The 20,051-nt window shown below is 34.0% G+C and overlaps 4 protein-coding genes and 1 pseudogene across 4 annotated transcripts; 3 read left to right on the top strand and 2 right to left on the bottom strand.

Moving 5' to 3' along the window:
- The first annotated feature begins 1,012 nt into the window (after positions 1–1,012).
- LOC129309828 (acid phosphatase 1-like) lies at positions 1,013–2,400 on the top strand (annotated as a pseudogene).
- A 115-nt stretch (positions 2,401–2,515) lies between these two features.
- Positions 2,516–4,103, bottom strand: LOC129308373 (peroxygenase-like). Its single transcript, XM_054949453.1, has 7 exons — positions 3,995–4,103; positions 3,717–3,866; positions 3,480–3,565; positions 3,158–3,252; positions 2,935–3,060; positions 2,627–2,757; positions 2,516–2,562 (listed from the first exon to the last, which is right to left on the bottom strand). Exons 1-7 carry the CDS (start codon positions 4,101–4,103, stop codon positions 2,516–2,518), a joined length of 744 nt encoding a protein of 247 aa, XP_054805428.1.
- A 1,504-nt stretch (positions 4,104–5,607) lies between these two features.
- Positions 5,608–11,340, top strand: LOC129308539 (eukaryotic translation initiation factor). Its single transcript, XM_054949703.1, has 5 exons — positions 5,608–5,882; positions 6,227–6,395; positions 6,488–6,613; positions 10,935–11,000; positions 11,089–11,340. The coding sequence occupies exons 1-5, from the start codon at positions 5,680–5,682 to the stop codon at positions 11,134–11,136; spliced, it is 612 nt and encodes a 203-aa protein (XP_054805678.1). The 5' UTR covers positions 5,608–5,679; the 3' UTR covers positions 11,137–11,340.
- A 395-nt stretch (positions 11,341–11,735) lies between these two features.
- Positions 11,736–13,064, bottom strand: LOC129308541 (protein PROTON GRADIENT REGULATION 5, chloroplastic). Its single transcript, XM_054949704.1, has 2 exons — positions 12,615–13,064; positions 11,736–12,090 (listed from the first exon to the last, which is right to left on the bottom strand). The coding sequence occupies exons 1-2, from the start codon at positions 12,882–12,884 to the stop codon at positions 11,986–11,988; spliced, it is 375 nt and encodes a 124-aa protein (XP_054805679.1). The 5' UTR covers positions 12,885–13,064; the 3' UTR covers positions 11,736–11,985.
- A 1,645-nt stretch (positions 13,065–14,709) lies between these two features.
- On the top strand, positions 14,710–15,579 carry LOC129308375 (uncharacterized). The gene has a single exon (XM_054949455.1). The coding sequence runs from the start codon at positions 14,710–14,712 to the stop codon at positions 15,577–15,579; it is 870 nt and encodes a 289-aa protein (XP_054805430.1).
- Positions 15,580–20,051: the final 4,472 nt, after the last annotated feature.

The following is a 20,051-nucleotide window of genomic DNA, read 5'->3' on the forward strand; positions in this document are numbered from 1 at the left end:
AACAAAAAATGAGAATGTGATTCGATTTTCCAAACCGCAGAATTTGAGAGACAAATTGAAGCGTACATTATTCTTGTCATTTCATATGCAAGCCCCTTGCTTTGAGGGATCTCAGACCAAAAAAAAAAAGCAAAGGCGGGGGGTTTTCATTAAAAGCTGTCGTATGTGACATAATTTTAATTGAGACTCAAAAATTTTAAAGTTTCACCACAAGCTCAGAAAAATGAAATGAAGTAAATTTTTTTAGTTAAATGGCCAAAATACCCTACAATTATGATTAATATTATTAAAACAATAAGTTAAATTATGGTTTTTATAAGTAAGATTTCTATAATAATAAAGTCAAATTATGCCTTTTACAAATAATATTATTAGAAGAACAAGTCAGGTTATGATTTTTATATGCAACATAATTGAAATAACAAGTCAAATTATGATTTTTATAAGTAATATTAATAAAATAACAAACTAACTTACTATACTTACAAGTAACATTATTATAATAAAAAATTAAGTTATAATTTTTATAAGTAATATTAGTAAAATAATAAGTCAAGTTATTATTTTTACAAGTAACATTATCAAAATAACAAGAAATTACATTTATTTTAATAATATTACTTGCAAAAACTATAACTTCACCAGTTATTTCTAACAATGTTTATTTCTAACAATGTTAATTATAATTGAAGTGTATTTTAGTTATTTAATCAAGATAATTTATTTTATTTCAATTCTCTAGGTTTATAGTGAAATTTCATAATTTTTTAATGCTTTATTAAAATTATGTTACATCCAAGGGCAAATTCTCTCAAAAATAAAAATAAAAATGAAACTTTATTTTTTAAGAGATGATTGCCTGATTAAATGAATCTAATTTCATTAAGGCGTTTGCCAGCGATGTCAGCATGTGACGGCGGCGCGGCAAGTCAAGTTTCCAGCATCCACCCACTATCAAACCCATGTGATCACGTCTTATTCTGAATCAATGACAGGTATACATAAGGCTATCATGCTCCATTTTATTCCTCAACTCTCTGTCATTTCCCAAAAATGGGTAAATCTCTTTGGTACTATCTGGTTTTCTTGTGCCTTTTCATCCCCCTCGCTGTAGCAGATTGGAATATACTGAACCTGGGGACCCGTAATAGGTTGAAGATCAGCTTGAAGAATTACTGTGAGAGTTGGAGAATGAATGTTGAACTGCACAACATTAGAGACTTTGAAGTCGTGCCTGAAGAATGCACAGATCACATTGGGAAATACGTCAGATCCCCTCAGTACAGAGTCGACTCAGAAAGAGCTACTGAGGAATGCTTGGTTTATCTTAGCACCAGCTGCAATCTGAAGAAAGATTCCAGGGACGCTTGGATTTTTGACATTGATGATACTCTCCTGTCAACTGTTCCCTACTACAAAAATAATTTATACGGGTAACTCTCATCCCCTAGTTGCATTTAGGCACATTAACTACTGATAAGCTTTTAAGTTTTAACACAATATATTTGTCATTTTCACCCCGCGTTTCAATCAGCATCTAAGATATCAAAATATAAATATGGATGAGCAAAGACTATGTGGTATAACACCTCACTTGACTTGTAAAATGCTAATTGTATTATTGCTATGATGGCATTCTCATACCAAGCAGCTCCTTGAGTTCTTAGCATACAAGTCAAGCATTATGAATGATGGGCTTTCTTGATTAAAACAGGGGAAATAAATTGAACTTGACATCTCTAGAGGAATGGATGAGCAAAGCCAAGGCTCCTGCTCTCGATCACTCCTTAAAGCTTTTCAATGAACTGAGTCCAGAGGAGTTCAGATTATTTTGGTTTCTGCAAGGAGGGAGCATCTCAGATCAGCCACCATTGACAACCTTGTCAGGGTTGGTTATCATGGGTGGGCTGGTATTGTATTGAGGTCAGTACATACATGATACATCCCTATCCTATCTTTTATATATGTTCTACCCTCTTACTCTTCATTTTCTGGCTAATTTTTTATTTTTTGCACAGAGATCATGCTGATGAATTGGTATCAGTACAGAAATACAAGTCTGGTGGGAGAAAAATGCTAATTAGTGAGGGTTATCGCATTTGGGGCATTGTTGGGGACCAGTACAGCAGCATTGAAGGGCTTCCAAGCGCTGGAAGGACATTTAAACTGCCAAATCCAATGTACTATGTTGCCTAATTTACTATTTAACGTATTGATATCTTCTCCTCCCCTTGGGGATCTCATAAATGCTAATAACGTTGATTCAGAAATAAGTTCCCAATTAAAGGAAACAGCCAGCCAGCTGGGTTTTCTTTATGCCTCTTTTATTGTAGACTTTGTTGTTTCAAATTTGGAGAAACCAAATAAAGTAGATGAGCTGAACACAGTAGTGGCATTTCACTGATGAGAAAAGAACTACATTACATGAAACAGTCACAAATACAAGTGGTGCAAAGCTTATGCAGGATATTGGAGTGCACTGCTATTATAACACATGGATGGGTCAATCTCAAAGCTAATGTTCCCAGATTTTCACGTCAGATGACATGAGTTTGCCAATCTCTAATCACACCAAACCAAACAGCAGAGTCTATCATATACTCCTAACTGATTCAAACCAACTTACCTGCCTGTATTTTAGCACAATATTCAAATAAACTCCCATCATAGCAGCGCCTAACTGCTTCTTTAGAAAGGAAACCTTCACTGTCTCTAGCAAGAAGATATAGATACCCCCATTCCATTTTAGATGTAAGCCTGAAAACACACTCCATATACATGTTTCAGACTTTCAGTAACAACAACAATAACAATAAAGGTCCAGCATGCTTTCATTTGAGGATTTTACATGCTACTGTCAATTTAGTTCCATGTTCCATGAATTAACAAAATACCGTATGAAAAAAATAATAATAATAATGTCTGGATATTCACCAGCCATATGGGTCAAATGCATTTCGGTTTCCCTCAGTCATTTCCCAGAGCTCTCCAATTGTGAGCTTGTCAGGCACTGTGCGAGCATACTTGCTAAACATGTGTTCAAGATTTGCTGGTACGTAGCTGCAGTTTCATCGAGCCATGTTGCCAAACATATTGTAATCAAATTGCATGCATGATATATTGGGACACACAGTTTCTCATAATCATAATTGCATACCGTCCTTCCGTGTCATAAACTCCAGCGTCACTCCCATGCTTTACTCTGTGTATGTTGTGTATATATATCGGAAACAAAAGAGAAGGAATCCAACTCTGCAAAATTGCATTCTCTTAATGTTTTTATATATTCTATAGCCTTGACTGTTTTTTCGCTTCAAACCCAAATTGCATGTTAAATGCATATGTTACTCCTTAAAATGAATACAACTGAATGAAAAATGAAGGCATACGGAGCTAAACCACTAAGGGAACATAGGAAATGATCAAACTTCTCCACTTTTTTTTCCTCTAGTTTTCCAGGATGAGTTAGAACGACTTACAGGCTGAGTAGGATAACTCATAGCCAAATTGACGCAAACTGCCATGAGAAAAGAGGCAAAGATGTTAAATCCAACTGCTCGCAGCCCTGATCATTTCAAAAATAGATAATTAGAGATGGTTGGCTAGACATAGACATCAAATAAATTTTAAATATTTAATGAATCTAAAAATCTTATAAGTCTTGGACACCTGAAAAATCATAAAGCTCATGATCAGTAAATAACAAGAGCTATTACCCATGTAAGTTTCCCAAGGGTAAACAATTCCATTGTCATCTCGATCAAAAAAAGCACAATGCTGCTGAAGAACAGTCAAGTTGTGGTGCCTATGTTGTGGAGTACCATGTGGGTGACTTGTATCAGGAGCTGTCAGTGCTCTGGGCATGTCTGCCAAGACATGAATCCATATGAATAACAAAATCTTATTGAAGGATTTCTGTTTCTTTTTCCTTAGCATTAAAACATAAAAAGGTTTCGGATCAGGAGGAGAAGAGTAGTAATGAAACGAAACTTACATGGCTTGGGAAGAGAAGTTTCCAAGTCATCCCTGACCCTTCTCTGAGCAGTAACAGGTGCATTGTTAGCCTCAGTTATGAGCGATTCCCTCTCTATCTCTCCTTCCATTCTTTTTATAATCTCCTTCTTAAGCTTTCTTTGGCTGCAGCAATACTCAGTAATTTTTGAAGAAGAAAAGCTGTTCGTTCTAGTTGAAGATATACCCGGGGTTGAGAAGCAGGGAAGAGAACGGTAGCTAGATGGGCACAAATGACAAGAGACAGCAAAGCTTCACAGATTTACGTGGCTTGCATGCATAATTTCATGGGGCGTTTGTTGAGATCAGGTGCAATGTTCATGCATGTATACGCTGTCTTTGCTGCTTGGCTTCTGAGTTCTGCATACCCATCCTTTTCACATACCTTGCATGAAACTGACATTCTTGGAGGACAGTGACAAATGTTAATGGAGATACCTTGCATTACTGGTTCATATTTAAACATTGTTAATTCGGTCTAAATAGGGGATAACTTTCCCAGATTAATACTTCTTTCCATGAAGAACTTCTCATAATTGATTTATTTTTTGTATTTAACATTATTAAGTATGTAAATTTAATTATCTTTTCATTCTATAAATTACTCTCTTCATTAAAAATTATAAAATATTTTTAATCGAATCTCACTTTCAATAAAATGGTTAATTGTTCACAAACTATCATTATCTTTTTATATTTATTTTTATTTAATAAAATGTTTTGATTTAAAATGAATATAAAGTGATTGATTTATTATTGACATTTTGAAATATTAATTTTTTTTTAACATCCAATTTTTTAAAAGATATTTTACATTTTTGAATGAATTGAGTAATAGGACTAGGTGTGATATGAAATCATTAACAACTATTGAAAAGTAGAACTTAGAATATATGTGTGTGTATTATATATTTCTTTATTGATACTGATCATTAATTTGTTTTTAATCAACACTTGGGTGCTTTATATAGTATACGGTTGCTTTATAACAAATAAAATATGTGATGGGTTTGTTAATAATAAACGTGAAATTAATATTAACTATATTATCGGTTTGTGCTTGCTTTTGCCGGAATTCAAGACCACTCATGGTTAATTAATAGTGTTGGAAACTAAGAATTACCTAGAGAGCTTTATCCAAAAAGTAAAAAACAGAGAGAGAGAGAATTATATAGGGACTAATGCACAAGAGCCTCTCAATTAGAATAATCTTTTCATTCCATGTTTCATAAAAAGAAAAAAAGAATAATCTGGTCAATCTAATTGTTATGATAATTAAAGCAACATTTTAACTCAATACAAGACCAAGGCAAACGTAGTAGCATCCGTGCATATTATATCTCTAAGCTTGCAATGAGCCAATGATCAAGACTCAAGTGACTATGACAATTAATATATCAATATCAATATTAATCAATATGTAAATAAAAATAATCCATAATTATTTATTTAATCTCTTATTATGATTATTTTTAATTCATAATATAAATAAATTTTATTTTTTTAAAATATTACATTTAATGCTGAAAGCCCAATACAAGGGTTTAGACTTTTGACTTGGACTTATAGAAAGCCCAAAACCGGGTGAAGAACAATGACATCTGATCTCGGAGGTGTAGCCATTAAACCTGAGACTTGCAAGCCAGCCCTCTGTTCTCCGTGCAAGGGATGGCGAGCGAAGCAGTAGTTGAAGGAACTGAGGCTGTGGCTGCGCCGACGGAGGTGGCGGCGTCGGAGACAGGTTCCAAACATAAACTTGATAGAAAGTGGACTTTTTGGTTCGATAATCAAACAAAGCCTAAGCAAGGTGCTGCTTGGGGAACCTCGCTTCGCAAGGTTTACGACTTCGACACCGTCGAGGAGTTCTGGTGGTATGCTTTCCTGTAGAATGATATTTTTTATTCCTTTTGGAAATTTTGTTGCATCTTATTCATTTGTGTGAGATTTAGTTGGTTGTTACGGATTCAGATAATTTTAAGGGCAACTAGAGGAAACTTTGATAAGATCATGGATCTCCTGAAGTTGTTTTGTTGGGAGAGGCTCTGTTGATCCAACTTCTTAAAAGTTTCTGTAGTTTTGGTTTAGAAAAGTTTGTCATTTACGAAGCATGGGCTTAAACGCTTAATGATGCTGCGGGGGTTAAGAATTTCTGTTGTTGCTTTTTGCATCAGATTTGCTAATGGCAAGACATTTTTAACGTGAAATCCTCCTGTAGTTTGTATGATCAGATATTTAAGCCTAGCAAGTTGCCTGGCAATGCGGATTTCCACCTGTTCAAATCTGGAATTGAACCAAAATGGGAAGATCCTGAGTGCGCTAGTGGAGGAAAGTGGACTGCGACCTGCAGTAGAAAGGCTAACTTGGATACCATGTGGCTTGAAACTGTAATACTTTTGCTGGCCATTTTGTCCACTTAGCAAAATACATGAAGATCTGTTTTATGCAATTTTTTTAATCCTTTGATTCCGGTCAATAGTTGATGGCTTTGATTGGGGAGAAATTTGATGAGGGTGACGACATATGTGGTGTGGTTGCAAGTGTGCGCCAGAGGCAGGACAAAATTTCATTATGGACAAAGACAGCAGCAAACGAGGCTGCCCAGGTTTGATTTCTTTCTAACTAATACTTCAATTTTATAAAATCCATCAATAGTTGAGTTTTTGTTGAACTTTTCAGCGATATCTCTTTCAATACAAGTAGTACAGTTTGCAAGAAAATTACCTTTTATCTTACGTCTAAGCTTAATTTTTGTAATGTTTATAGCTTAAATGACCTCTCACTCCTTGCATTTGAAGAAACATTTGGAAAAACCAGTTTATTTCCTTTCTATATGTCAGCCTTTAAACCAATGCAAGATTAACATATGAATCTATATAGTTAAGAAGATATGATGAAAATTCAAAACTCAGAATGGAGATTACCTATTAGTCTTCCCGTAGGAAAAGAAAATGATTGTTTCTTTCCTAAGAATTTCCCCGTGTAAGGAATTGCTTATAAAAGGTTTTGCAAGTTCAACATCTCCCCCCGGGGGGGTTCATCTTTGGGAAAAGTGTTTTTTTTTTTTTTTGGCTTTTTTTTGGGGGGGGTGGTTTCTCCCTCTCACCATGACTATATGCTGGCATGTGAAACCGCTCTTGTCTTCATGTAGTTGAATTATTAATGATTTGGGCCCAACCACAACTTAGTTGTATAAATTGAGAGGAAGTCAAAACCTTTAAATATGGAACTGGTTTAATTTCAAAATCCTTTGGGATCTCCAGTAAGACAATGGAAGATCCTTTGTTGACAAGTATCAAATACTTAATATAAACTTATGTTTGTTGGCCAATCTCAATATATGCTTCTCACATGCTGACATCTCATTGCAATGTTGAATTATTGTTTGCTTGATTACAAGCTACATTTTGTTCAGGACAAACCACGTTTTATTTTTCTTTTTTTTCTGTTGATGTATTTTATTGGTGGAGTTATTGTTTCTATTGGGAAGCATCATTATGGCACTTACTGTGTAGCGATCTCATGTGAATCTGGACGCGGAGGTTTATTTCTGTGATTTGACAGAGTGACAGTTCATAAAAAAAATATTTTGCTATCTTTAGTGTAATAGTTTATTATGATACTATTTAGTGTAATAGTTTTCTTGCTATCTTTTCCTGCTTTGGCACTTTACAGCTATTCATTCTAATTTTACTTTTCAAATGTTGGTATTCTAGTGCCACAATGGCATCAAGCACCTCTGCAAAAGGGGAAGTTGCTGGTCTACCCCTAAGTGGGTTTTGGGGTGTGTGAGTTTTCCTCCCCTATGGGGAAGGGTTGTAATGGGTGGAAGGGTTTGTGTAATTGTCCTTTGAAAAAAAATTGAAGTTCTTTGATGGAATCAAGGGAAAGGGAAAATGAAATCATGGCAATTTCAATTTTCATCCCCAGTATATGCTGAGTGTGTTCTGATCATCGGTTAACTGAAATATACTCACCCTAGATTTTGTGACTCCATGATATTCTTTGAATTTTTTTTGGGGGTGAGGGCATTGTGCTGCGCTGCACATATAAACAAACCAAATGCTATGATTTAAAAATGAAACATTCTGATTACCTGATAATATTGGTGGTAATTCTGTGAATGATTTCTTGGCATATTGGCTAATTCTAGTTTGTGATTTTTCGTTAGCTAAACCTTTTTAAATTTGGGAAAGGTACAGTATGGCTAAGAAAGAAATTAAAAGAGCTGTGAGTGAAGCTCGTTCTAAAATTTTTGAAGAATTTTATAAGAGCCTTGAGATAAAGGAAGGAGAACGAAACATTTATAAGATTGCTAAGAGCAGGGAAAGAACATTAAGAGATCTAGAACAGGTAAGGTATATAAAGGATGAAGAGGGAAGAATTTTAGTTACAGATGATGAAATTAAAAATAGATGGGAGACTTACTTTTTCAAATTTTTCAATGATGGAGAGGATTCGTCTAATAATTTGGAGGATTCAGTAACTCGTGAAGGAGAACAAAATTTGTCATTCTATCAAATAATATGTGATAAGGAGGCAAAGGGAGTTCTTAAAAAAATGGTAAATGGTAAAGCTAACGGACCTGATTGTATATCTATTGAAGTGTGGAAATGTTTAGGTGAAAAAAGGTGAGATGATTAACTAAGTTATTTAATGTGATTTTATGGTTCAAGAAAATGCCTGACAACTGAAGGAGAAGTACATTAATTTTTATTTATAAAAATAAAGGAGATATTCAGAATTATATTAACTATAGAGGGATTAAAATCATGACCATACAATGAAATTGTGAGAGAAAGTAATTGAGCATAGGTTGAGATTGGAGACAAGTATTTCTGAGAATCAGTTTGGTTTTATGCCAAGTAGGTCGACTACAGAGACGATTTATTTACTAAGAGGATTAATGAAAAAGTATCATCGCAAAGATAAAGATTTACACATGGTTTTTGTTGATTTGGAAAAAGTTTATGATCGTATACTAAGAGAAATGCTTTGGAGAGCCTTGGAAAAGAAGGGAGTACGGATTGCTTATATTAAAGTTATACAAGATATGTATGAGGGGATAAAAACTAGTATAAGAACACCTAGTGGTCAAACAAAGGACTTTTCTATAAAGATTGGATTACATTAAGGATCATCTTTGAATCTTTATCTGTTTAACTTGATCTTAAATGTTTTAACGGAACATATTCAAAGGGAAATTCTCAAATGTATGCTTTTCACGGATGATATAATTCTTATAGCAGAGATAAGAGAAGAGATTAATTGTAAACTTGAGTTATGGAGGAGCACATTGGAGTTGAAAGGCTTCCGTTTGAGTAGGAGTAAGGGAATATTTATATTGTAAATTTGATAAGAGACTAGTCGTCAGTAATTTGGAAGTAAAATTGGAAGATCAAATTATACCTCAAATGAAAAAGTTTAGATATTTGAAAGCCATTATTCAAAATGATGGCGAAATTAGTGAGGATATTTTACATAGGATTCAAGTTGGGTAGTTTAATTGGAAAAAAGATAACGAAGTTATTTGCGACCGTAAGGTGCTTAATAAACTTAAAGGAATGCTTTATTGCACTGCTATCAGACTGGCTATGTTATATGATAGTGAATGTTGGGCTCTAATGGAACAACAAGAGCATAAAGTTGGAGTAGCAGAGATGAGAATATTATGATGGATGTGTGGACATACATGTAAAGATAAAATTTGAAATGAGCATGTACACAAAAAAGTAAGGGTAGCACCTATAGAAGAAAAAATAATAAAAAATCATGTGAAATAGTTTGGGCATGTACAAAGAAGACTGCGAGAGGCATCAGTGAGAAAAGTGAAACATATAATTTTAAGCTTTGTTAATAAGGGTAGAGGAAGGTCTAAGAAAATACTTTTGAAAGTTGTTGAACGTAATTTCTTAATTAATAATATTTCTAAAAGCTTGGTAAATAATAGAGCGCAATGGTGTCTTGCAATCCATGCAGTCGACCCCACTTAATGGGATAAAGGCTTGTTGTTGTTATGGTAATATTTCAGCTTATGTGATAAAAATATTTTTTGGTTGTGGCCTTAGTTCTATGATTGAATGCATGCTCGTTCCAACAGCTGTGGCTCAAAGTTGTGCAATGTATGTAAATGATTGTGGTCTAAGGGTTGCTTATATGATGTTGTTGTCATTACTGGAAAGGAGCTTGCTATATTCCAATGATGCCTTTGTTATAACTGGAATTTGATTTGGTTAATGATACATTCTTTTATAGCCAGCAATATTGAACTTTGCAAAAAACATGCAACTGAATTGGAAATATGTGAGATTCTTGGGTAGACTTGATCTACCTTGATTAGATTTGTGAATTTCTCATGTGTCAGTATCCTTTTTTCACTATGGGACGGGTTAAAGTTTATGAATATAGTGCACTTATTTTGATTGAGTACGGGATAAATGAACATTAATTGTGTATTTGGAGTCCAAGTATGGTCAAGTTTAGGGGTTGGTCCCTCATCTTTATTCCTTCCCTTTTCTTCTGCCTGGCAAATTTTACTTATTCTGTAAAGGATCAAGATTCAAGAGTGAATTCTTTATTACAGCTCTTCCCTTTACTGGTGCCTAGCTGTCTTACATCTTGAAGGATATACGTGTCCAATGTTGTTTTCCAAATTTTATCAATAACTTTACAATGCGATTATGATTAAACAGCATGTTTATATTTGTTTATGTATCTTTTAATGTCAATTGGTAACTTGGCTTCGTAGTTTGAGTCACTGAGGATTCAGTTAGTTGCAGAATTGTATTGATTCTGTTCTGATCAATTACATCTTTTTGTGCCTAAAGTCAGTGATATATTTTGTTCATTCGATTGTGAATTTAGTAAACCAAAACCCATCACAACACATTTAATGTGAGCTTGTTATGATTTTGAAATGTATGCAGATGAGCATTGGGAGGAAATGGAAGGAGATCATTGACGTCAATGACAAGATCTACTATAGCGTTCATGTATACTTCTTCTCTGCCCTGCTTTTTTTTTTTAGGACTGACTATCAGGGGGAAAAAGAAGTTATTTTCACTTCTCTACTTGGTGCAGGATGATTCGAGGAGGGATAGATCAGCAAAGAGTCGATACAGTGTGTAATCGCTCACTGGAAATTTCCTCGCTTTTATGCTAGTCTTTTAACCTATTTGTGCCATGTGTATCAGAGCATAGGTTTTTGGTTCAAACGTTAGTTTCCTTTGCTCTTTTCCCCCATACTCTCTTCTGGATGTAATACCAAAAGAATATTGATTTTTGTTGCACCATAGAACGTTTTCCATCAACGTGGACTGCCATTTATACTGATTTGGTGCTGTTTTTCTTGACCCTTTTTTCTTTCCAAGAGTTTGAAGAGTCGCTCAATATGTGAAGCTGCGATTTGCCCTGTAGGGTCGTGAGTTCTCCTTACCCTCTTTGAACTGATACAAATGAGTATATTGGTGAAGAGAATTAGAGAAACAGAATGGTGAGTTCATTGTGAGGTAAAACATTAGATGTAGAGTGTTTGGTTTCATATCAAAATATGGTTTATAGTAATTTTTATTGTAAAGCCTAACAGATATATAATTCAGCATTTGCAATCAAGGCAACCTGAGGAGTTAGAAAAACTGTTATAACATCTATGTCAGAAATGATATCGACGTTATATTGCTCGTAATCTAATATCAGTTCAACGGGGCAATGAGTAGAGATCATAGATATGTAAAAAGAAAACGTCAAAACAGCTCAATTTAGTGGATACCATTAATTGTGTCACAATTGGTTAAGGCCTTACTAATTTTATCTCAAGTATATAAAGAACAGAGTACAAGACAAGTATAATTGAAGAATGAAGGTTGCATGAGTGGGAGATGAGTTCCTAGTTTACATTCTCACGTAAAAAGGTGAAATTTATAAAGTTCAAACTTCAACTTTCACCCCCATGAAGATGATTACAATATGCTAAAGCCTTCATGCAAGGAATCCAAGTCTTTCTCCATTCTTCTTGGCCAGCCTAATCAGTCCTTGTCTCTGTTTTGCATCTGCTCCTATTGATTTGCAGAACTCTGTAATTACCTGCCAGACATTTCAAACCGTATTAGCAATTCGACCTCTTATCTACCCACGAACAATTCATCCTTCCTTCTGTACCTCAAAATCAGCACGAGCAAACTTTGCAAACACTTGCTTCTTCAAACACATTCTATTTTAATCAACTCACAGTGATGCTCGAGACATCTTGCACGCAATTTTTATTAGTTTACTTCTCTAGATGTGATTAAAGACAGCATTTGCATCAGAACTATCTCTTCAGATACACTGAAGCAGAAGCAGAACATTTCCCTTCCAAAAGCTCAGTTTATCCCCCACTCAGTTTTTGAAATAAAGGGAAGGAAGGTTGATTTCAAAATTTCCAAATTGAAGTTTGCGTTCTGCCCAATCCTAACCAACATAAATCAATACAAAACATGTTTTCGCCAGCTTCTTTTTCTGGTAAATTTCAAAACATAACCTTAGAATGCAAATTTTCTTCTGGAAACCGAGCAACTAAGAAGCAACATGTACATGTACAGGCCTTGCCGTGAAAAGAAGAGGCATACCTGAGAGTGTAAAGCAATGGCTTTGCCTCTAAGCTGGTTGAATCGCTTCTTGCCAATGATATTGCGAGTGACAACCACAATAGGGGCGAACAGACCCTTCCCTTCGTTGACGTTCTTCATCATGGGCTGGCACCTCACTGCCTTGCCACCCCCAAATCGAACTTGGGAAGGCACCGATTTGACCAACACGCTGTAATCCTCGCCCGCCATTGAAGAAGCTTCCCAGCTTCCATAGAAGTAAGACCGCATTGCAGGAATCGCAGAAGCCATTTCGAAAACTCAACCCCTTCCTTCTTCTGCGTCTCTCTCGTTGGTTGATTCTAGAGGTGGAGATAGAAAGGTATCTGGTGCTGGGCTTTATTAGCTTCTGTGAAATATGGGAGTTTTGGGTGTAAATTTTTGTGCCAGTGGTTCATACTTTGGAGGCTAGTGTGATGCTGAGCTAGGAAGCGCTAGGAGCCACACAATCTGGTGGCTTTGATTTTTAGTTACAGTTTGTGTTTGTCCAAGATTCTAGAATTCAATTGAACACAATTTTGTGAGCGGGGGTCCCTGCTATGGGTTACTCTTACAATATCTTGATCTCGAGTCCTAATGGCTAGCCAGCATCTCGTGGGCCAACCTTCATCTCAGCCGCCGTCGCCAGATGAATCCACGTGGCATCATTGCGACCGTTGCTTTGAACGAAGAAAATTGCATTCCACTCCTTTGAATTTGGTTGGTGTTAAATGTTGGAGCAGGTTCATGAATGAATGCAAGCAAAGATGGTGCTGGTTAAGGGACGGTGAAGAGCGTAGCAACCTTAAATTTGGTGTGAACGTGACTTCCCTCAACCACCAACAGTCCAACATGTCGGCGTTGCATTCTCGATCTCACCTACGTTCTTCTTGTTTTCTTTTTTCTTTTTTTAATTTGAATAGAAGGTTACAGCAAAACGGTATAAAATAGACAAATATTAATCATATCTAAAATCATAAAATTTTTACGTAAGAAATTATTAAGAATCCAAATATCAAAGTTATCCTATGATGGCACCTGCCTTCTTATTTCTTTGATCCGTTTTCTTTGAGACCTTGAAATGGAAAATGTGTAACGTTCCACGCCTCGTGTGTGTGTGTGTGTTTTCTCCTTCCTGTACATTGTACCATTTATGTGTGCGCAACAAAACATTTCAGAGTTCAGATGTTCTTCAAAGCACTTTTAAATTCTCTTTTTTTTTTTTTGATACAAAACGAAACCCAAACCAGCTTAACGCTCACCAACAGTAGCTGGGGAGAAGTCCAAAGTTAAAAGACGAGCAAGATCCTCAAACACTTGATTCATATGGTAAAACCAGGCATTGCATGCATACCATTTTTTTATATCATTACTGAATTCTTATGGTAAAACGCAGGCACCTGAAGCACTTTTAAATTCTTATTACTGAATTCTTGTATATCATTTTTTTTAAATAGTTACCCCACACATTTATGATTTGATTAATTAAAAACTGAAAACTTTGTAATCATATGCTTTACAGATATAATTTTCACGAAACATTACTGTCTTTTTAAAAAAAAAATTGGTCAAAATGTATTTTAAAAACTTAATAATGATTTTTTTCTTTCAAAATTCGATATTAATTTCAATACTTGAACAATAATTAGTTATTCTGGACCAAAAAAAATAGCAAGTTAAAATTTTTGCGTAAAAAATATTAATTCAGTTAATAAAAAATTGACCTATAACTCATACATATTCAAATTCATTGTCAAGGTAACAGTTATGTTTAAAGTTAAAATATTTTATCTGTAATTAGAGCTCACAAATTTATACTAATTATTGATGCTGATATCTATACTTTATATTTTAAAAAATTTACAATTACGTTTTGGGCTCATTTTTCCTGTTAATTTCTTCGAAAATTCAAATAACTGCAATGTTGTTCGAAAAAGTCCAAACCCCAAGTCTGTTGCCAACGTGTGAGTCAGTCACACTAGTCTGTGGGGTTGACGGCTCGATGCTGAGTTTTCATTTTCTCCGATTCCAGACGGCCGCGAGAAAACGTCAACGGAAAGCAGAACAAAACCGAGACGAAGGCTAGCATGCTTCACTGATGGCATCGGTGGCGACCCATTTCTCCGGCTTCCTCTTCTTTTTCCCCGTCGGCCTGCGCCGCTTGCTGTTTTCTTCCTCCCTTTACCTGAAAAACCCATCTAATTTCCGATCCAAATTATGGTATTTCTCTCACCCCGCATGGAAAAACATCGATCTATATTTTCTCCTCGTAGCCCTCCCTATCGCTTCCTTGTCTGAGTTTGTCATCTTCTTATCTCTTTCCACCCACCCCGCCTACCGATTTTCATTTTTCCTGCAATCAATCGCGCTTTTTATCTTCTGGGTCATGATCCTTTTCATTTTAGCTCAGGAGCATTTGGGCGCATCTCTGATTAGCGAGAGTTTTGTATTCATTTTTGGATCCATTTCCTTTCTTGTGGAGTATTCAGTGATCGGTAAAGGAATTGCGGGTCTTGGTGGAGTCGTCTACGGATTCTTGGGTGCATTAACTCTTGTTTGCGTCGGTGCTTGCCTATACTTGTCAATAAAGCCAACTGCATTTTTCGCCGATTTTTTGCTCTCTTCGGGATTGATTTTCAAGGGTACGTGGTTGCTACAGGCTGGGTTCTCGCTGTACACTGATGCTTTTATGTTGAAAGGGTGTAAAAAGATTTCACTTCCTTCGCCATCTCTCGAGAATGTCGATATACACTGTGATCTTGACGAGGATGGTCTGAGGGGTATCACTGTGATGCATTTCATCTTCACAGTGCATGCCATTCTGGTGCTGCTTTTGAGTCTTGGACTATTTGGGTTGCTAGCAAGTAACCGAAAATTGAGATGTGAAGAGGCAAGGGGACCATTACTGGCTGAACTTGAATCGCCACAAACGCTTATGCATGCTCTTCCTGGGCAGGAGATGGACTAAAATGTATCATTTTTGTGTAAGGGGAAAAAAGTTGGGGGGGGGGGGGAAACTCTGCAGGTTGACTCTATTTCCTGACAGGTAGGCAATTTATTACAAGTTTGTTGTTGGCAGATAGCAGGTTTTCAAACCATCACAGTTTGATAGATATTTACAATTCTTGAACGTAATAGAATTTGTAATATATTTTGCGGGTTCATCTTTTCCTTTATCTTGCACGCCGAATAGTTTACTGCTATGGTTTACAGTTGAAAAGGTTGCATTCAAGAAATCCAAGAAAAGTGTTTAATATTTCCCTGAACATAAAATGACTTTATAATGCCTGCTGCTTTTGTTGATCAAGATTGTTTGTACATAATTCTCTATTCTTGAACATAGAAACACTAGGTAATTGATTATACTGCCAACGATGTTGATGTTTTCTTCTCGTACCTCAAACTTTTAATAATTTTACAAGTATTTAAGAGTGTATCCCGTATTTGTTTGGTGCGAAACACATGGATCAATAGCTCTTTCATACTTCTTCCCGGAGAAACAAAATCTATAATTTAGAATGAGCTTTTGTATGATTATTGTTGACATGCAATTGTGATATTTCTCTAAAAAGGTTTGAGCTGGTTGGCAGAGGAATCTTTGTTCTTTAACTGTTCATAAGGGTGCAAGTAATGGTTTTATCTTAGTTTTATGCCTTTATCCGTTGAGTGCATCATGCATTTAGGTCATGTTTATGCTATCTGCCTAACATTTGTCTTTCTCATTTCCTTAAGTCAAGCTTTGCAAAATTTTTTATTTAAAAAAAAAAAGCTTGGTAAAATTGAAATTGGAAGGAACCAATCGTCAAGTATCTGCATATGCACGCTTTCTTTAATCAGTGCTATCAAGCTAAGAGGTACTCCCTTACCTCAATAAAAGCGGAATTAAAGAACGAAAGAAACAGAAGAAAAGATAACAGGTGTAGTTTCTGTCATTTGATAGTGTCAAATAATAGGAGGGTGTTGCATCCTCTGAATTAGCAATTCAGTTTTAGGAGCTGGTAAGACACGAAGTAATAATATGGTCATTACATTTTTTGTTGCTGGCATGGTATTATGGCTCACATGTTTAAATTGAATGGCGTCATTCCTTTTGTGCATTCGGTGTTGCAGCTTGACAAAAAAGGGATGATTAGCAATCTTATGATGGCAATGGCTGTAACGTATGAAAGGTGACGTGCTTATGGGCACTGGGAAAGTGTACTAAATTTCCTACTAGGTGAACACATTAATGTTATTGCTTTTCTCCCTTGCAAATACTTGAGGCTTGGAGACAGCTTTTGCCTTCTGTAGGTTGTTACAACTTACATGTCCCAAAATTTCAGACCCAAATAGCAGGACATTGACATGAAAAATTAACGTGGGATAATACCAGGAGCTATGCTTGTTTTCTCTCTCTTGGTGGAATTTTGTTGAACAATTTATAAAGTCAAATCTCTAGGTGTTTTGTCCCTCACTAACTAGTGGAACAAATTCTGTCAAAAAATTCATTATGACTACAATTATAGGGTATGCCGATCAATGGTACTGTTCATATGCTGATCGTTTGACATTGCAGCATGACAAATATGGTAAGATCTCAAGCGTGGAAAGCATCTTCGTTGTGTCAATAATCAAGTAGTTGAGAGTCAGTTAGATTTTAGAGACTTGAAAATGTAGTAATTTGACATTTAGGTTGAAGAAAAAATTGTTACACTTTGTCTCAGGCAATGCAATTTCAAAAAAACTATTAGGATTGGATCATTACTCATTAGTTAAATGATGGAAATTGGTGTGGATTAATTGCCAACCCATTTGAATTGGGTGGACTAGATGATTCTCAGCGATAGCTTAACCTATCTTGTTATTTTTGTCTCCTTTAGCTCTCTGCTTCTTTGCTTTCTATAGGAAAGATGGAATGGAAGTTAGAAAACTGCACCCAACGCTACTGATTATTAGTTACCTTTTTGCTGTGTCATAATTTTTTTTTTTTTAGTAAATGTCATAAATTATATTTTTGTACTTTAGTTGTATGAATAAGATTTTAAACTGGTGCAATGCATGGGTGCATTAATTCATATTGTTGAGATTAATCCACGTTGTTTAAGAGAAATAGAAGAGAGAAGAGTGAAGGTTAAATTTTATTAATTTTTTTAAAAATGGTTTATTAACTATATTTTTTAATTTCATTAGAAACTACTATTTACTATCTTTTTTTTTCCTTGCACAATATAAGAAGTTTTTTTAGTCATTAGAATATACAAATATGAATAATAATTTATTTTATTTTCACACAATTTATTTTAGAATATACAAAAAATATGACTAACATTTTATTTTAAAAAATATAAAATATTTTTAACTCAATTTTGCTTCCTAATAAAATATTTAATTGTCTTTAAATTAGCATTATTTTTTTATATTTATAATTATTGAATAGGATATTTTATTTTAAAATAAATATAAAATAATTTATTTATCATGTGCACTTTTCAAAAAAAAAAAGTAATTAACTACACTTTGAAATACTTAAAAAAAGCCTTGCATTTTTTTTTAATATTCAACCTCTAAAAAAATATCTTAAATTTTTAAATGGAAAAGAGTACAATTTAAATTTTAAAAAGCTAAAACATACAATAAAATTTTAGTTTTAATTTATCTTATTTAAAATTAATTTTTTAAAAAAATTTTAATTTATAAAAAAATAAAAAAATTACTGTGTCGGTAGAGTGCCAATTTGACGCAAATTACAAAGAAAGAGGACTCCTTTTATGTTTTGCGTAATGGGTATTAAGTTTGGATAACAGAGAATGGTTGTATTAGTTCTCAACAATTAATATAAATGAAAAAATGATAAAAATATTAATGATAATTATAGATTTTAAATTTTTAAAATGTCAATAATAAACTATAGTTCTTACTTACAGTTAAAAAATATAAATAATTAATTAAAAAATGTATTGCATACATTTAAGATTTTTATAACGTCAATTAAAAATTTATGAAAATCAATTATAAATCTCAATTTTTTTATTGTCAACATACAAACAAATCACTTGAAATATTAAACAAATACATTTAAGATTTATAATCATCATTAATATTCTTAAAGAATCCTTAATTGTCATTTGCCCTAGCATAAACCCTTGTGGAATCTCGCATAATGGTCAAGATATTTGTGTGATTACCAACAGAATCTAGTAATGAAGTGAAGCATGGAGCAGGTTGTCCTGTTTCAGCAGACTCCTAAGGCCATTTACCATTGGCGTAAGGAAAAAGCAGTTATGGAAAGATATGCGAGCAAGGAGGTCCCTTTGCTGCTGTTACTGAGATCTCAAATAACTTAAAGCTGTGCATACAAAATGGATAGCACCTTTAGCAAGTAATTTCTGTGACAATGGCCTGCCCCAAATTGCTTTCTTCAGATTCCACACCTTTGCTTTATAAAGTATTTTCAACTTATCTATCCATCTATCTGCCTCCAAAATTTCTCAACGAAATAATAAAACTCCCCAAAAACGTATTTTCAGACACAAATTATTAAGTGCTTGTTTGGTTTTCAATTCATTAAAAATTAATTTGATAAAAATTAGTTATCATAATAAAATTTATATTTATATATATTTTTTTAAAAATTAATTGGTACATTAAAAGTTGTTTGAATTATGATAGTGAAATATATTTTTAAATGTATAATTATTAAAAAGGACATTAATTTATTATGATTTATAATTTTTATTATATAATTGTAATATATTTGAAATATTTCAATAATATAATAAATATTTTAAATAACATAAAATTTAATCTACAATGCTAAAAACTGAATCTTTACTTTTTTGTACTTTTGTAATTTGTAATCTTAAAAAATGTGATAAAGACCTGTAATTTTTGTTATACATTAATACTAAAAATTAGCATGATTAATTATTTAATTTATAATTTATAATGTTAAAAACTTGATATCTAATTATTATTATTATTATTATTGAAATGATAATTATATTTTTGATGAATTAACTATTTTTTAAATACAAATTTGGGGTTATATGTTCAAATAACACTATTTTTTAAAAGCTACAAAATGCAGCTTTCAATTTTTATGTTTGAATCCAATTAGAAAGTCCTTTTTAAAAGCACACATGATCTAACAAAATGATTCCAAACAACTTTTTATAATTTAAAAATAGAAAAGCACTTTTGAGATATTAAAAGTAGATAAATCAAATGACGCCTTAACATAAAAATTCTACCAACCATAAACATGGAGTTTAATTTTTTCATATTTTTGTGACTCAGATTAGTTTTAACCTAAAAATAAAAATTAGTGACGTAACTTTATAGAGTAAAGACATGGAATAATGGCAAGAAGTGAACTGAGAATATAATCGTATTATGGTGCGCCGAATCTTTTCTGCCATGAAGCATTGGCGTCCACGTTCAGCGGTTTGGGTTCCGGACTCT

This window comes from Prosopis cineraria, unplaced genomic scaffold (genome assembly GCF_029017545.1).
Source record: "Prosopis cineraria cultivar Desert tree isolate PC_DT_omini unplaced genomic scaffold, ASM2901754v1 PC4, whole genome shotgun sequence".
In the NCBI taxonomy this organism is placed as follows: Eukaryota; Viridiplantae; Streptophyta; class Magnoliopsida; order Fabales; family Fabaceae; genus Prosopis; species Prosopis cineraria.